Genomic DNA, 18989 nt, shown 5'->3' with positions numbered 1-18989 from the left:
AACACTAGTGCAATGTTCTATTTATTTTTTTACAGTGACTTTTGGTTGCCATACAAGAATTCTTGAGGATTTGAGGGGGCAGGAGGGAATGAAGAGTGCACTTACAGGAAAATTCTCTCTATTCATTTCAGTAATTAGTTGATTCTATGATGACTTTCGAAGCACAAAATTACAGCAACATCGAAAAAAAATAACATAAGTCTTCACAAATTACTGAAAAACAGCTTTGTCTAGATCAAGACTTAATCAAAGAATAAAATCTAATAATGGAACCAAAATATGTAAAAAGACAGAAAGGGTTCGCCAAATGTTGAACAATGAGAATAGTGGGAGCAGCATTCAAAGGCGGCAGTGGAAGTGTAAGGTTTAGTGAGCCATGTTTTTCCTAAACAAAGGATTCTCACGACATCTACTCGGCTCTACATTTGCAACACAGAACATGGTTTGGTGACCTGTTGATCCACAATGATTTTTTTTCTCCTTTTTTTATGTTTTTGGGGGAGAAAAGGGGGGGCCTTTATGTACGTGTTGCTTTAGTTCCCTACTAAGTTGGCCAGCAGACATACTGTATATATATTAAAAATGTACAGATTTATATCGGTTTGTTTCAATACACAGGCTGCACTCTCTCGAGGCAGGAATTTTTTTCGAGAATGACAGATTAGGCAAGTGGCGGTCAGAAAATACCTGATTTTTGTGGTCACTCGATTGGCCAACATCGCCGAAATCTACCACATGAGTTAGATAAATTGCATCTAGGCAACAGTTCGTTGAAATACAGACAAGTAAGCATAAGGTGATATGTCACTTTATAATGGGAAATTAAAACACAACAAAGGAGATTCATTCAGATTAAATATTGCTTCTTACAAAACCCTAAATGATAATATCCACGGTCGTAGCTATTTAATATTTCTGTATTTGGCAAATCCACACACCAGTGCCGAACACCTTTTTCAAGATAATCTCTATAAAATGTCATAGAACTCTATACAAATGTTTAAAAATACTGTGCTTGTCGACCCCTGCTGACACACGTCACTCTTTTGTTTGAAAATAAGTTGCAGCTTTATAGCAGCGTCGTCCCGTGCCGGCCTCTGCGCCGCTAATGTTCACAGAACACACAGCATTTGTCGGTTTCATCCAACGCCTCCAAGGCAGCCCAGCGTGATAAAAACCAATCTCGAAAAGTACCGTTGATCTCTTTGCAGACACGAGGGTTGCCGATGTACCAAAATCACACGCCAAGTAAACTCCGAAATAATCCGCTTAGTCGCGAACGGTGGCTGTGGGGATGGAACCAAAGGGACCCGGGACCTTACTTAAGGCGTCCTCACTGGGATGATGGGACGCTGCTTTGGATGTCAGGTCAGAAAGGAACCCTTCCTAAGATTGTTTCCACTCTAAGCCTTTTAATAATTCTATACATGCACACAATTAGACTCTTGTTAAAACACTCTTATATACACATTTCAACCCTGTATTGGACTCGCGCACCACCTAGCCAGCTCCGGCATAATAAAAAGCGATCCAATTACAATGCTTTTTACCGTTTTCGTCTAATCCAAGCCGATCTGTGCCTGCTTGTTTCTTGCGATGGTTAGGGCTCAGGGGGAGTGAGTGGATGTATGTGCGTGTTCACACTCTTTCGGCATAAAACCCTGAAGCCGGCAAAGCAATTCTTTTGTGACACTCTCGAGCTATGAACCAACTTCAGAGAGGAATATTTCCACTGTTTATCTCAAAAGACGAAGCGCTACGACGTGTGTGCATCCCTACTATTTTGCTTTTTTTGCTCCACTCCATAAAATGTATCTTAGTGCAGCATCGTTTATGATATTTATGATGTGAAGGGAAGTCATCTTGAGGCTTTTCCATTGATACGACCATCTTGATTACTCACAATGAAGATGGTGTTGCATTGAAAGGGAGCTTTTGTATAAAACAAACATGTTGAGTTATACTGCAGCTATATATTCGTGTAAGTCATTAGTTGAATTGAAATACCGTGTTTTCCGCACTAAAAGGTGCACTGGATTATGAGGGGCACTTTCGATGAATGGCCTATATTGTAATTTTTTCATATATTGGACGCACCGCACTATAAGACGCAATCTACAATGCATCCACTAGATGGAGCTACGCTCAAGGAAATGCCACTCGAGCGAAGCGCGCCTCAGCTGTCCATAGTCCGCTGCTCTCTGTTGCGAGCGCGTGCACGTACGCACGTGGTTCAACCAATCAGCGCCGACGCAACCACGTCACAGATCAAAGAAGCTTTGAACAAGCGACAACAGCTAAATAGCTTCGGTGTTGAGTGGCGTTGCTACAGAACGATCAAATGTCAGTAAAACTTATTTAATAAAGCAGCGGCACAGTTCACGGAACCAACAGCAAGTTATAACATTGACTCGTTAACGTTGAACTCTCTTGCCGCTATTCTATTTCCGTGTTCTATTGCATGTCTCCAGCAAGGAGCCATTTTGGGGTTCGACATATTACCGTAATGACACAAGGCGCATCGGATTTCAAGGCGCGCTGTGAGCTTTTAAGAAAATGGAAGGCTTTTAGGTGCACCTTTTAGTGCGGAAAATACGGTAGAAAGGATTAAAGGAAGATTCAATTCTGGATCCAGATGAATAAAATAGTCTTCAATTTGACAGCTCTGCAATCGTAAAACAACGCACTTGTACTGGTCGTTTTCAAGGACAAGGGGATCACTCCCATTCCGGGTATCTCAAAGCTGCTTTTACTCGGTGCATAATCAAATATATATTATATCGTGTTTGCACCTATTTAAAATTCCTGAGCCAGACTGGCCGTTGACGCCTTCCACCCTTTTTTTTTTGGTGTGGAAAAAAAAAAGACTCACCGTTGGGCTCTAGATGACAAAACGTCCACACAAAAAAATCGAATAGCTCCTCATAGTGACATCAGACCACTTGTGAATTACTTTTCCATCTATTCACTTCCGCTCTCTATACTTGTTAATGAGATAAAACGCCAAGCAATCATGTGGTAATGGCCAAGTTATACTGAGAAAAGCGTCACGGAAGAGAAAAGCACACACATAGCGTGCTCAGCATTTGCATGTATTGGTCGTATTCGTAAAAGAGGCATACAATACTAATAAAATTTGCGGTAACATTATGACAAATGTGTTGTGAACGTCTCCAGTCAAGTGACGTGCGAGTGACGGATGTGGCATCCCGCGTGAGAACAGGACTTGTGAAGGAAGAGCAGCAGCATTTCTTTTTCACCCTGTTGATCACCGGTTGTGGCAACACTGCGCAGAGTATCACATCATCCTCAAAAACCGAGTCTGCTAGCAATGCTCCAGGCTCAGTCCTTCTCGTATTGTTGCTCCTCGCCGCTGCTTTCAATCTGTCGAGCTGTGCTTTTACTGCTTGAGTCGCGATGGTTTGTCTTGCTTGCTTGCTAGAGTGGGGCCCAAGTTACGATCACACATTTTCAAACATAAAACAATTACATCAGTGACTTGTTTGGTTTGTCCAATTGGAACAGTGTGGAAGTTCTTGAGCAGCAGTGGTCTGATATCACACGAAAAGTGTCCATTGTATTTGAAAAAGTCTAACTATATATATATATATATATATATATATATCTATATCAGAGCTGTCAGTTTAGCGCGTTTTTATTGGCATTAATTTAAATGAATTTTAACAGGATTCAAATTTTTCTCGCGAGATTAACGCGGCACACGTCACAGCGGATGTTACGTTGCTCTATAAATAAACCAGAAACAAAACAAGCGCGCTGCAGAAGTCCACGCCCATGTCTGTTTTACCAGCCACGGCAGCGCGAGACACCAAAAACGGATACTTAAAGAGTTTATGAATGGAAAGTTTACTTTTAAAAAGTTGCCAGATTGCTCCACTGACAAGACCAAAGTTACCTGTTCTTCTCTCTCTCTATATCATACAGGTACACGATGTATGCCACTGACGCGATTGTTACTTGTTTGGAACTATTTTGTGTGGAAGGTTACAGTGTTCTGAGCTTCTCTGTGTTCGTCTGACAGTGACATTGCGCTGCAGTGGTAGCGACCTAGCGAAAATAAAACGTCTCCAGTGTTGTCATCGAACCAAGTGTAGTCATCCGAAATGAGGTCTACACAAAACCGTAGAGAGACTTCCGCGCAAGAAGGACCAACACAATCAACATAGCCTGACTGTGGTAGGGGGAGTGAAACCCCCCTCTTTCAGAATGGTTTGCCCCAGCAGCACGGGGGAAGTGCGTGCGCTTGTTTGTACGGCCGGCAGTTTTGAATACAGCGGCACATAACGAACACTGGTGTCCGGTGTCTCGTTATTCTTCAACAAACATACAGAAACAGACTGCTGTGTTCAAAGCAAACTTGAGAAAAACGAAGTATGCAACCATGGTTTAAATCCACTATAGGCTGAGTACTAGTTTACCTTAGATGTGCACTTTATAATGTTATATTGCTCTGTTTTGATTTCATAAAAAAGCTGTTAAAGCAGCTGTTGTGTGACAAAATATTTTTTTCACTGTTGTTGATGGACAGTAATATTGTGTGAGAGATTATGTGTGAATAACTGCTCCAAGTGAAAAATGTTCATGTAAAATTGAAAATCGAAATTGTTATTTCAGTAAATATTTGCATTTGGCACATATGTAACGGAGTGATATATTGCTTTTATTAAATTATGACGGAAGTGACGCAACAGCGCACAGTATGGCACCAGCTTCCCGCCGTAATTCAGGCAGAGCTACCAGGGAAGTCACAGGGTAAATCAGGTTTCATTCATGGTCCGGATTCATTTCTAGTTTAATTACAATATGTCACTTTGTTTTTCCTTTTTCTACGGTGCTGTGTATTTAATTAGTTCCCTGATTTGTTCCGAGTCCACATTGCTTTTTGTGTCGTCATTTAATTTAAGTTTTGTCGAATGAAAGTTTTTATCCATTGAGTTAACAGGTGTTTTTTTGTTGCGCAGTTATTTTTGAGACTGAAAGGCCCCGTGACTTCACCTATCCCTCCCGCCATACTGTGTTGCAGGTAATGCTTCTTTCCTTTTGGTTGTACTGTATATAGTCTTTCGTGTCATTTTTCATTTGGCTATCAGTGTGGCTGGCGTGTACCCGCGCGGTTCGTCGCGGCCGCCATTATTGTACATTGCGCAGCCGTTCTGCTGCATGTGATGCGTTCAGCGGCATCACGTAAATACCAGTGGAAGTGTGTTTTTTTCCCCTTTTATGGTAAATAGTTAATATACGATCACCTATGTTGTATATTTTGTTTTGTTGTGCATTTAGTTTTCTTATGGATGATGTTTAGTTCAGGGAGAGCTACCAGGGAAGTCACAGGTTATTTTTGAGACTGAAAAGCCCCGTGACTTCACCTATCCCTCCCGCCATACTGTGTTGCAGGCAATAAAAAAAAAAGAGAGAAAAGCCACATCCTAGTGTCTGGTGTTCTTGAGGCGGCAGCGACGTGGAGCTCGAGACCATCATAGTTGTGACCTCGTCACACATAGAAAACTGATTCATGATTCCATGTTAATGAGAGCATTAAAATGGGGAAAAATAGGACAAAAAATGTAAAAGGAAATTCAGAAATGATAAAAAAATGTGTGAGTAATCACGATTAATTTTTTAGTTCATTTGAGTTAATTATGACAGTTGCATTTTTAATTAGATTAAATATTTTAATCGTTTGACAGCTCTAATATATATATATACATACTGTATATATATATATAGAGAGAGAGAGAGAGAAAGAGAGCGCTATGGTCCCATTGTAATAAATAGTATACAATCTTTTAACGTGGGGTGCACAAGAGCCTGGTTTTTAGATGTCTCCTTTCTCCAACACACCTGATTTAACAGGTAGGTCCAGAAGTATTTGGTCAATGACATTTCTTTTTGTTTTTGTCTGTTCTCACAACCACCATGGATTCGACAAAAGCTTAGTGAAGTGTAACGTGACATGACTTCCATGCAATCCATCTACTATTTGTTATTTCCATTTTCAATCGACAATTTAAAAAATATAAAACTGATTATCCGGTTATTTCTTGAATATAATGTGAAAAAAAGTGAGTTTTGATATTTGAGTTTTGGGCTCAGGTCAAAACTACAAAACGGAGAATGTCATTTTAATTGGTCGGGTTCACAATAAGCATTAGCATAGCTAAGTTAGCCTCTTAGCCACCATAATCATTCCGGACCACGACCACCATCCAACAAATGGCCGAAGCATCATCAACTAGACTAAAAGTGACACTGTCTATGAAAGTGAAACATTGCTTTTGTCTTCATGCATTATTATGTCTGACACAGAAGATATGTTTAGCTGAAGTCAATCAGAACCAGTTAGCAAGCATTTTGTTTTCCTTCTGCACCAAACTGAACAGATATTCTGGGGCCCTGCCTCTGAACCTGATCGGGACCCCCCCCCCCCCCCCCCTAACTTGCACCGTATTGTGCTTACATTCATGAAAGCATCTCTTCATTATCGATTTTGAGAATGCATATTTTTGACTCTGCCCGTGAATACTGTTTTTCACCGCAGAAAGTGTTCTTCCATCATCTACTTCAGTCGTCCTCTGTAATTTTATTAAAGCTGGTGATTGGGGTTCTCATCGCAAATGTCATAACTCTCTTGTCGATCGATTTATGTTGTTTTTTTGGAGTCTTTGTTGCATTGGGATCTCTTTGCTTCATTTTTCTTGAACGAACTAAGTGGCCATACTTAGAAAAATAATAACCTTGCGAGTCCAAATACTTTTGACCTCCTGAAAATGGATGTGCCATCTCAAAAATGTCTAAGTCCAAGATAGTAACTAGTCAGGCTGAAAATCTACACTTTGATACAATTTTGATGGTTTCATTGTGAATGAATTGTCCCAAATCATAAGTCTGTTATTATTTAAATACTTCTGGACCTACAAATTTGAATTGCAGTATTTTGTTTGCCCCAAAGTTACTTTCCATTTTACTTTACTACATGCATCTCCTCCATTAGCCTTCAGCTAATCAGTCAAAAACGGCTCCTTGAAGATGTCTAATGAACTCAGCTGTGAGTCGAGGAGGTCACCACTGCAGGGATTCACCGTACTGCTCAGAGGAAGGAATTAGTAGAAGTCAAACAATATGTATCAAGCACACACACGCATACACACCAAGGGATGACAAGCTGATGCGAGTTGACCCCGGGTGAACTGCTCCAACATTGTTGAAGCTTTGGATGGCATCACTACTGGCGTTGGCCTTTTGGCAATGCGGAGGCGGCCTTGGCGCCACACTGCAGGAGCAAACGGCTCGAACGACCACCTCGATCCACATTCTACTCTCTCAGGAGAAGGCGGTCGCAGTGACGGTGTGTCGATATTCATGCTTCATGTGTGCATGTCTGAAGACAGCGTCTTCTTTCTCACGGAATTGTGTGCAGTAAGTGTGCGTGTGTGCTTCTTGTGGCCACCACGTATGAATTCAAACATGAGCTAATAGTTCAGGTGAAAACCAAAAGTGTTTCTCTATAACCTTAGATGCAGTCAGAAATATAACTCCGGTAGGACTCTAGTGAAGAAATATTCTCATCTTATTCTCTAGCAAAGATAGAAAAGGATCAAAAAGAAGGAAAAAAAAAAAGACCAGCTCTGCTGGTTTTCATGCACCCACACGTGGGGTACAGGGAAAAGGTCTGTAGTATTCCAAAGCTGTAGTTGGATGAGCACGAGTTTTTCATGTGGAATAAATGACTTCCAAAGTTTGAGGATCCATTGATCCGGGCGGGGACAGTCCCTCATCCTGGCCTCTCTCTCGCTCCCCTTGATGTCACCCAGCAGCTTCCTCTCCTCCCAACGTCCCACAATCCTCTGATGCTCGAGGCTGCAGGAGGGAGGCTGATTGGACCGGAGTGCTCAGATGAGGGTGAGAGAGGACAAAAAAAAAAGGCAAGAGGCAGCATCGACTTGGACAAAAGCTTCCGTGACTGGAGTAGACGTCCTCTGAAGAGATTGCTCAAAGTGTCTCCTGCGACGCGCTCTTCGCTGTCCTCTGGGCTTATCTGTCCTGCAGCAGCTTGAGGGCCCTCTCGATGTTCATGCGGTGGCCCACCCTCGTGACGCCGAGGTCTATCAGGTCCTCTTTTTGCAAGGAGGGCAGGTGGGCGCCCTCGATTTCATTATCCAGGAAAGCGTCTCTGTGCTCGCCCAGGTGAAGGCTCTCCAGCCAGTCGGCCACGTCGAATTTGCTCCACAGCTCGACGGGCTTGGAGGCGAAGGGCTTGCCCGAGGCCACCACCGCCTGCATGAGAGTCAGCGGCGACGGCGACCGCGAGCTGCCGCTCCCGCCGCACGACGAGCTCAGACTGTAACCTCCGCCGCTGCCCATAGGCGGGGTGGGCAGGCCGAAGACATCTGTGAGCGTGGGTGACACAGAGGGTGGCAGCGAAGAGCAGGGGGTGAGGGAGGAGGCGGAGTCCGGAGGGCTGCAGGGATGTGTCTGAGAGGGGAGGCTGCTAGGAGGTGTGGAGGTGAGGGCGGCGGCGGCGGCAGCAGCGTTGTTGCGCATCCCTGAGTCATCTGAGGGGGGCCTGCGGGAGTAGAGAGGAGGTGACAAGTTACCATTGTGACATTTGTGGTGCAAATAAAAAATAAAAAGGAATTTCTGAACTGTACACCTGCTAGTGGCATCTAAAAACTACGGTCCTTTCTCAGTTTTGGATTTTGATCTTTTCCAATGGTGAAGCACAAACCGACAAAAATGGTCATAGTTTATTAGTCAACTAACTCCATTCACAATTTATAAAACGATTCAAATGTTTCTTATATCAATTTTGACAGGATACACCCCCTGAAATATGGAAGAAACTAGCAAATAAAACAACCTCTTCTGAATGACAGAAAACAGACTGCATTTTGTTTTCGTACAAAGATTATGAGTGGGACTATGAGGACGAGGATCAGCAACACATTCTTTTTCCAATCAGCATACAAATGTAATGCTATTAAAAGAGCGGTAGATGGCAGTGTGTACAAATTCTTTTTTGGACCTAAAATAAATTCACGACCGGATGGCAATTTAAAGCCTTTTAACTTGCTTATAGTAGATGATTTTGCCATGAAAAGATGATCCAGACTAAATTCCGCTTGACAGGGGCATATTCATTTAACAATGTTGACAATTTAGTAAATGACTGTTCGTGTCGTGTTTATGGCCTCTGATAAGCAAGCGACCACGTCAGGCTGCCTTTTGCCCAAAGTCAGTTCGCAGAGTTCCCAGTGACAACAGGATAAACGGTACGTATTGAAAAAAGATGGATGGAAGTTTGCAATTGTATTGCATTCAGGCAGTTGCACTCATTTGTTTTATCATTTCAATGTAGCCAAAAAAAGGTAACTAACCAAGGGCCAGTTGTCCAAAGGTAATCTGACTGGATTGGAGTTATCATACCTGTCAACTCATACGGTTTAGCCATAGTTCATACGGATTTTGTGGTGAATCTTACGTATATGGCCGTATCGCACAAATCATACGGATTCTGAAAATTTCCGGGTTTTTTTTCACCAACTTTGGAGTTGGTGAAAAAAGTAACGCAGGAATACAACTCTGAACACAGTAATACAACTAAGTAGAATGATGATTAGACATTAACCAGACATTGTATTATGGAGATCTACAATAAATATAATTGAAAATTTCGTTATTATGACATATAAAATGCTTTGGTATGTTATAAGGATTTTTTGTTCTTTATAAGGATTTTTTTGGTAGTTTATACAGGTTGGCGCTCCGAAAGGTTGACAGGTATGAGTTATTCAATCAAATTTTGAAAAGGAGTTGTTCAAAAAGGGAAAGCGGGATTCTGAATTGGATCAAACCTTCAGTTTATAATGTTCAAAACATTTCAGTAGGCTCTGGATACCTTTGATCAAAAAAAGAAAAGAAAACGCCATGATCATGATCCCACCAGGAGGCAGGCTTTCGAGGTGCATTTCAGTAAGAAATGTAGCAAAACTTTAAAGCAAAGCATAAAAATTGGTCAAATAACCAATTGGTATGATTTTGTGTGTATAGTTTTTTTTTATATTTGCACATTTGTTGAACTGTTAAAGTGATGAATTTGACAACCTACCAAATAAGCCTTTCAATGAAGTAAAAATGAAATCAAAATGAGTTTGCCTAAATGAACTAGCCCTCGCCCCCCCAAACAGATTTCAGTGATATATTCCATTTTTTAGTGGCATTCATAACTTTATGTTAATTTCAAAGAGACAACATTATTTAGTTTGTTAACTTTTGGTCATTTGATCTACCCCCCCCCCCCCCCCCCCACCACCACACACACACACACACACACAAAAGACTCCTTCAAAATAACCACAATGTATTTGTTTAGGGATATTTGTTATTTGTTGTGGCTCAAATGAGCGTTCATAAAAGAAATCATAAATAGAAACGCATCTCACTAAAGTGACCCGATGTCGGCTCTTCTACCTGTTCTTGTCAGAGCAGGTAGGCCACATTTAAGAGATGTCGAAACGGTTGATCTGGATCAGAATTAATCAATCCAATGTTGCTTTAAAAAAATGGCATAAAAGTAAAACGGATTACCAGATATCAAAAAATCTGAATCATTTTATCCAAATGACATTTTTTTGAACAACTGTCCCCAAATATGAGGAACATCTCACAGTATCATTAAGTGCAATTCTAAACCACTGCAAGTTACAACCACAAAAATTAATAACCATTTTGTCCAGTTAATACTTTCCATAACATTCTATAGTGCTCATCCTCATTAGAGTCATAAGTGAGCTGGAGCCAAGAGGCAGGATATACAATTGCAGGGCTGATGTAGAAAAAAGAAAACATTCAGCATTAAAGTTATTTGTTAATTAGCATGCATTAGCTTTTGTACGACGATTGTGTGATAGGAGGCTGATTTGGAGCGTGTCACAGATGACAAAACTGTCATCGACTCTGCATTTCATTGCATCTGGGTCATTTCAGTGACTCGTGACACTTTTTTTAGTGCTGGGTTCTCCCAAAGTGATTTTCCAGGTGTGCTGTTTTAAGTTTTAAAATCAGAAGCACGAAAGGATGACCCATTCACTAAAACGATCGGGGCGATATATTTCAATGTAACTTAGGAATATTGTATGTTTGTTTTTCTTCCATAAACACTTCCAATTTCATCACTTCAACATCCAGCGCTACTTAAAGCACAAAATCATCTTTTGAATACGGCAGTCAGTACAACTTTTATAACTTTTGTCAACAGTGCGCTCAAAAGGTTAGACTGAGTGAAGATGCAATTTAGGGCTCGCTATTGGGATCTTAGTAAATAAGTGTGCTAACAATGTCTATGCTGAGAGCATGAAACAGGCCACATCTGACCTTGACATAGTCAAACTACTTTTTTTTCTTTTTTTTTTTTTGTTACCAGCAGCTTGCTACATCTACCCTAGATATGGCGCTTCCCTGCTTGGAACATATGGAACAGCCCGAGGGGAAGTGAAGGGTGCTGGGGGTCATTCTGCCAAAATGGAACTGGACCATTTACATGGCATGGCCACTTACAGGATGAAGTTGGGCACTTTTCACCACCAGCCTCTCCACAGGAAACCGTGTAGGATGGATGAAACGGAGACAGAGGACATTTGAGACATAAGACACGTGATAAACATCATGTATGAACACGCACGCACACACTCACATTCACACGCATGAGATAGGAGGCCCAGAAGAACATGATGCATTAATGAACTGACAAGTCTCTGCCATCTGTCTGCCTTCTGCTTTGTCGAAGCCCATAACGTCATAACAGCCCGTAACGTAATAGACCCATACCATAATTAATTTGTCCTTTTTAAAATGTGATAAAAGTCCTGAACCTAGAACACAAAAACATCTTTATAAATTTAATAACCAAGCCCATAATTTATGAATATACTACATCACTTTATTAATATTTTGATTCTTGGATATAACTATGAAAATGCATGCTCTCTTGTTTCCTTGTCTCTATTTGTACTATTTGCTTGTTTCACTTAATGCTTAGAGATATTATGTCCAAGACTACCCTTGGTCCCTTGGTAACATTGATGGACAGAATTTCCAATTGTGTTCCCAAGACATTTTGACATAACCTGAAAGGCTAAGGAGCAGCTGACAGAACTCGAGGTCATGCTAACCATCAACGTAAAGAGACGAATACATGGAGCAAGGGAGTCCAAGAGAGAGAGAGAGAGAGTGAGAGAGAGAGAGAGAGAGAAAGAGAGACAGACAGATGCATTTTCGCAGTGAGAGGATATTGAAACATCAGAAGTTAAATCAAGCGATATTTGCGTATTATTACGCTATGGGCTCAGTTATTACATTTGAAATAGTTTTTGTTTTTTCCCGTTCCTGATCAAATGTTATTACGTTTTAGATTCAAGGCTTTTATTACAGTATTGGTCAGTTATTATGTTATGGGTCTATTACAGTAAAAAAAAAACACACACACACATTTATTATGGTATGGCCTGTTATTACATTATGGAGTTATATATTTCACTCATCCTGCTCCGTTTATTTTTTCTCGTGGACCAAGTTGCATTGGACTTCAGCCAAGCTCCCCCCCAAAATGATACTGAGACTTCTATCATCTATTAAGCCTCTTTTTGTTCCAAGGGACCTCTGTAGATTAATTGCATATTAGACTAATTAGCAGAATGCCTCATTTTGCTTCTTTGACTTTATTAATATTCTTTGCACCAAAATTCACATGCAGAGGTGGGTGGTACACCCATGCAATCGAGTCTCTAAATTTCATAGCATTTCTCTCTCTCTTTGCCTGAACTGCTTCCAATTGTGAATTTGGAAGATGGAGAGTGTGTGTGTGTGTGTGTGTGTATATATATGTGTGTGTGTGTGTGTGTGTGTGTGTATGTATACACACACATGTATATATATATATATTTTTTTTCCTTCATTTTTTGTCCAGTCAGATTTCAAACTGCTGCTACGCCAACTAAATTTCCCAGAGCTTTCAGAATCAGCACTGCTGGCTGATGTAACTTAAACAACATGAGCAGTGGGATTATTTCTTAAACCAATCAGATTGGAAATTCATCATCATTGGTTCTTGGTGTCAGAATTTGCTTGGTCAGTACAAGCCATTTTCATATTAATAGAAACAGCCATGGGGGGAAAAAAAGACCACCTGTGTTTCTTCATTTCTTGGTGCTTTTAAATGCCTAATGCAACTAAAGGTACATTTGTTTGGACCACTCTATTGATGACAACAAAAGCAGCTCATATGAATCCAATTTAAGATCCAAACAGTTTCCAAAAGGCTCTTTTGATAATAACCAAAATCACTTCAGTTCTTACGTCAATGTAAAGCCAAAAACGGTGCTATTAGGCATTGCATGTTTCCTTTTGTGTCAGTTTGTCACTTGATACACTCTGAGTGGCACCAGACATGAAACTCAGCAAGAAATGGAAGAAAACAAAATGGTCTCTTAATTTTGTTTCATGGCTGTATTTATCATCATTGACAGTGAATAAAAGGTATTTTATTAAAAGCGTTTTGTCATGGTACTGGATTAATATTTCATCTGGACTGCTTTGAAGTGGCAGAGTTGCGTGTTGTTAGATTGTTTTTTAAATTTTTTTTTAAAAATCCATGCATCTTTTATACTGCTTATCCTAAATAGGGGCGCAGCGGACTTCAGGGACCCTGGATTGGTCACAGGCCAATTGCAGGGCACAAATACAGTAGAACCCCCCCCAAAAACTTTACACTCATATCTATGGATGATTCAGAGGAAGGGTGCCCAATATGACAATCGTGATTAAATCCACATTGAATACCCACATATAACATGGATGTCCCACCTCTGGTCACACGTAACCCAAGGATGCAACTGAAGAGTAAAATATTGACACAATTGAGGAAAAAGCTCTCGACAGGTACTGTATATGAAATGGTTCAACTTCCTCAATAGGAATAAGCATCTAGAGTCATGCAGGGAATTATTGAGTAAATTACCAATCTTGCTGCCCACTCTCCCAATGTGCCTTCTTCAGTACTGTAACTACTATGTGAAGTACAGATGAAAAATATTATGTGGACCAGATTGTGACACGTGAGTGGATTTTCTCTCCCATCTCATTCCACTCCCGCAAAAAACCCAAATCCTATCCCATCCCAGTCCCAGAACATCATAAAAATGAAAATCCTGTCCCATCCTGCTCCCGGTGAAAACAACTCTCACTCACATGGCATGGGAATCTCGCAGGATTCCTGAAAAAAAGTCAACATCTAATGTGCACATGTATAACTGACCTCAACAAGCTGGCTTCCTGCCCAACCGGTCCCCTATAAACCACATCTCTGCTCTTCGACTCATTGTTGAGAAGGTCAGAGAGTTTCGGAAGGACCAACATCTCTTTATAGCTTTCATAGATCTTAAAGCTGCCCTTGACACAGTTGACCACCTCTCCCTTCGGAACATTGTGAAGTACCTCTGAGTTCCACCCAAAATAACCACATTGTTCCAGCGACTCTGTGAGCCGTGTTCATGTGAATGGAAAGGACTCAGAGTGACTCCCCATTAACAGCGGGGTCAGACAGGGCTGCGTGGCCGCTCCTGATCTTTTTAACTGTGCCATTGACCACCTCATGATCCGAATCCGGGAGCAAGTCTCAGGCGTGTTATTTGGCAACATTCACCTGACCGACCTTGATTCTTTCCTCACTAGTCCTCACTTGCACCCCCCCCCCCCCCCAAAAAAAAGGTATAATCTACCATCTACTAAAAGTACATTTACCAAAGAATAAGTTTTTGTTCTTGCAGTAAATGGGGTTGGAATGTTTTATGAAATTAAATAATCATTAGCAGGCATCATGGTGAAGTAGTGGTTAGCATGTTTGTTTCACGGCTTTGAGGTTTGGGATTCCATTGTCTGTCGATATGAATATGAGTTTGAACGCTTGTTTGTCTATATGTGCCGATCCAATCAAGAATTTTGTTTTGGAGACTAAAGTGTTTTATATATTGTGCTCCTGAGTTAATGTTGCTGAACTGAATTTGAATTTATTATTGATTGATATTATTTCATTTACCGTAAATTCCGGTCTACAGACCGCACCTGATTAAGAGCCGCATGCTCAGATTTATGAAGAAAAATCCATTTTGTAATTATATGCGCCGCACCGTACTATTAACCGCTGGCCAATGAGTAGGCGGGGGTTTGCTTCTGCGTCCCTGCCGCCGTGGAGCGCCTCTGGGTGCGGTCCCCCGCTGAAGCCCCGCAGAAAAAACCCGCAAAATTTCTTAAGGTGAAAATAATCTCCATATTTTTATGAGCATGATAAATGCATTTGCACAACGAAATTATGCTGACACACATAATAAGAGGCCAGACAAAGAGAGATCTTGATGTGCATTTGCGTAATTACGAGGAGAAATACTGCAGCCCACTAGAAATAAATAAATAGAATAATGCAAATCATATAAATGGGATGTATATGAGATATATGAAATTATTTCTATAGTCAGCCGCTTAAAAATGATCATCGTTGGCAGCTTTAGGCCCGATGCTGCGCGGCTCAAAACACAGGTAAAATGTGTTCTCTCGTGGCCGCTTGTTTTCAGTATGACGGGGAGTCACCTTTTTTATTTACAGTCTGAGTGAGAGGCAAATGAAATGTCAGAGGGTCTTCGTCCATATTTATTATTTCATCTGGGGTGATGGAATTCTCCGCTATCTTTGTTTGTGTGAATGTGCGGAACGAAGCAAGTTTATCCTCGTAATTGGGAGGGAGCTGCTGACACAACGTCGTGCGTGCCCTAATAGACAGGCTTTTCCGTTTCATGAATCTATAACACCACGATGGCCCACCTTGAAAACCTTTAAAAGCTTTGGTTGTCTTTTTACACTGGCTCAGTTCTTCTTGCCGGAGCCTCCACCTTTGCACCATCGACTCATCTATGCCAAGATTACGGGCAGCAGCTTGATTTCCTTCTTTTACTGCCAGAGTGATCGCTTTTAGTTTAAAAGCTGCATCATATGCTTTTCGTCTGGTATTCTCCATGGTGATCAGGTGAGCATCTTTAAGAACAATTTCAAATGTAAACGGTGCACATTCACCACATCAGCCACCAGCTTTGAAGCAACCTTCTTTGAAGTCGGTCGTGTTTTCCCGGTGCTCTGTGCTGTCATTTACCGTCCTCCTAAATACAACAAAGACTTTTTAAACGACTTTTCAACCTTTCTTGCGGAAATCAGGCTGAGATATGATCATATCCTCCTAATGGGGGATTTTAATATCCATGTGTGCTGTCCGGAAAAAATGCTAGCAAAGGACTTCTTAAGACTTATCGACTCTTAATTTCGTGCAGTATGTGAGGAGCCCGACACATGAACAAGGTCATATTTTAGACCTTGTCCTTGCTTATGGTCTACCGGTGTCAAATCTGGAAGTCCTTGAAAATGGGATTTCTGATCACATGGCAGTTTTATTTGACGTAGTCTTATCGCATGCTGCTGTGAAATCTGCCGCTCCTAGTTTTAAACGCCGAATTTTTAACCCTCGCACTGCTAGTCGTTTCTCTGATGCCTTTAATAACCTTTGCGTACCCTCGTCGAACACAGAGGAACTCACCTCTTGGTTCAACTCATCATGCCGTGCCATCCTGGATTTGGTGGCTCCTTCAAAAACTGTGCTCCCAAAACCTAAACCCGAGCCATGGTTTAACGACATTACCCGCGCAGCTAGGCAGGGGTGTCGCAAAGCCGAACGCAAGTGGAAAAATGACAAATTGCATGTCTCTTATCAAATTTGGAAAGACTGCTGGCGTAACTACCAGCTCACAGTAAAAGAGGCCAAAAGAGAATATCTGTCGGACCTTATTCAAGCTAACCGTCACAACCCACGCGCACTATTTAAAACGATAGATTCTGTACTCAAACCCCCTCTGCCTACTTGCTCGGATTCTTCACCTGGGATGTGCAACAGATTCCTTCAGTTTTTCATTGATAAGGTCTCTACAGCTAGGACTCCGGTCTCAAATACTGCATCTGACCCCTCTGTCCATGTTCCATGTTCAGCTGTGCTAAATTCTTTTGAAACTGTGTCCTTGGCGCTTTTGGAGGATGTAGTTCGCCAGACGAAGCCATCTGGCTCCCCTTGCGACTCTCTTCCCCCGCACTTCTTTCAGGAGGTTCTCCCGAGTGTTGGCGCATCAGTCTTGGATATCATCAACAGCAGCCTCTCTTCTGGTGTAGTTCCCCAACAGTTTAAACATGCTGTGGTCCAACCCTTGATCAAGAAACCTGGTCTTGATCCAGATGTGCTGTCAAGTTTCAGGCCCATTTCCAAACTGCCTTTCATTTCCAAAATTCTGGAAAAAGTGGTGCACATGTAGTTGAAATTTTTCTTGGATGAACATAACATCTTGGAGGTCTTCCAGTCAGGTTTCAAGACGATGCATAGCACGGAGTCAGCCCTGTTACGCGTTTCTAATGACATCCTCCTGGCAAATGACTCTGGAGACCACGTGTGTGTAGTTTTATTGGACTTAACTGCAGCATTTGATACCGTGGATCACAGTATTCTGCTGACTCGTTTGCAGCACTTGGTGGGCATTGGCGGCAGTGCTCTTGAGTGGTTTAGGTCCTATTTAGCTGACAGAACCTTCTGGTTCAGCCTTGGCTGCTCTGAGTCACGCACTGCTCCCCTGTCATGTGGTGTTCCACAGGGCTCAATTCTGGGGCCTCTGCTGTTCTCGCTGTATCTGCTCCCATTGGGTTCCATCTTAAGGAAACATGGTATTCCCTTCCACTGCTATGCAGATGACTGCCAGATCTATGTCCCACTGAGCAAGAAAGACGCCTTCTCATTAAGGCCACTCCTATCCTGTCTGGAAGAAATCAAAACCTGGATGGCACAACATTTCTTGAGATTCAATGAAAAGAAGACAGAGGTGATATTGTTTGGTCCCAGTGGCCCTTGTACATTCCATCCTGTAGACTTGGGCCTCCTGTCTCCTTATCTTAAGTCAACAGTCTCAAACTTGGGCCTTAAACTGGACAGTGATTTCAAACTCGATCGGCAAATTGGTGCCGTTGTTAAATCCAGCTTCTTTCACCTTAGACAGCTGGCCAAAATAAAACCTCTCCTCTCACATGAACACTTTGAGACAGTAATTCATGCCTTTGTCACATCCCGGCTCGATTACTGCAATGCCCTTTACTTTGGAGTCAGCCAGTCCTCCATTAAGCGCCTTCAGCTGGTCCAGAATGCCGCTGCTCGCCTCTTGACTGGTACTCGTAAGAGGGAGCACATAACTCCTACTCTGGCATCCTTTCACTGGCTCCCCATTCATTTTAGAGTTATTTTCAAGATCCTCTTATTTGTTTTCAAATCTCTGAATAATCTCGCGCCACCTTACCTCTCTGAGCTCATCCGCCCCTACACACCTGCCCGGCGCCTCAGGTCTGTGGACCAGACTTTATTAGAAGTACCAAGAACTAAACAGGCTCAGAGGGGATCGAGCCTTTTCTGTTGCTGGTCCCTCTCTCTGGAATGACCTCCCACTGAACATTCGGCAAGCCTCCTCGCTGCCCATCTTCAAAACCCTCCTCAAAACTCACTTGTATTCTTTGGCATTCGACTCAGCATGACTTAGATTTGTTCTTGGTTTTACTGTTTGGTGCTTTCTACCGCCTTTATTACCGATTTGTCTTACTGTTTATTGTGCATGTTAAATTGCTCCATGTACAGCACTTTGTATGCAGCGATGGCTGTTTGAAAGTGCTCTATAAATACTGTTGACTTGACTTGACTTGACTAACCCTGCATAGCTTTCCTTTTTTTCCTACCTATTGCTATGTGCCGCTGGCATCGGTAAATGAGCAAAAATACATTATTTGCAGTCATTAGACAATGGCTAATTCAGACCATTTAAATCCAGTTGGATATTAACGTGAAGCGACAAAAT

General features: G+C 41.8%; 1 protein-coding gene across 4 annotated transcripts in view; it reads right to left on the bottom strand.

Moving 5' to 3' along the window:
• Window positions 1-4: 4 nt before the first annotated feature.
• The window catches only part of LOC147207175 (SH3 and multiple ankyrin repeat domains protein 2-like), a 172139-nt gene continuing 153154 nt past the window's right edge, over window positions 5-18989 (bottom strand). For all 4 annotated transcript variants that reach the window (XM_086106237.1, XM_086106238.1, XM_086106235.1 and 1 more), the window contains one exon: window positions 5-8584. In XM_086106237.1, coding sequence (XP_085962363.1) covers window positions 8053-8584 — 532 coding nt within the window. In that variant the 3' untranslated portion in view covers window positions 5-8052. The remainder of the gene's footprint in view (window positions 8585-18989) is intronic.

This window comes from Hippocampus guttulatus, chromosome 3, assembly GCF_054856545.1.
Source record: "Hippocampus guttulatus isolate MCC_2025c chromosome 3, RoL_Hgut_1.0, whole genome shotgun sequence".
Taxonomy (NCBI): Eukaryota; Metazoa; Chordata; class Actinopteri; order Syngnathiformes; family Syngnathidae; genus Hippocampus; species Hippocampus guttulatus.
Note: the sequence above shows the minus strand (reverse complement) of the source record. Positions and strands in the feature narration are given on the sequence as shown.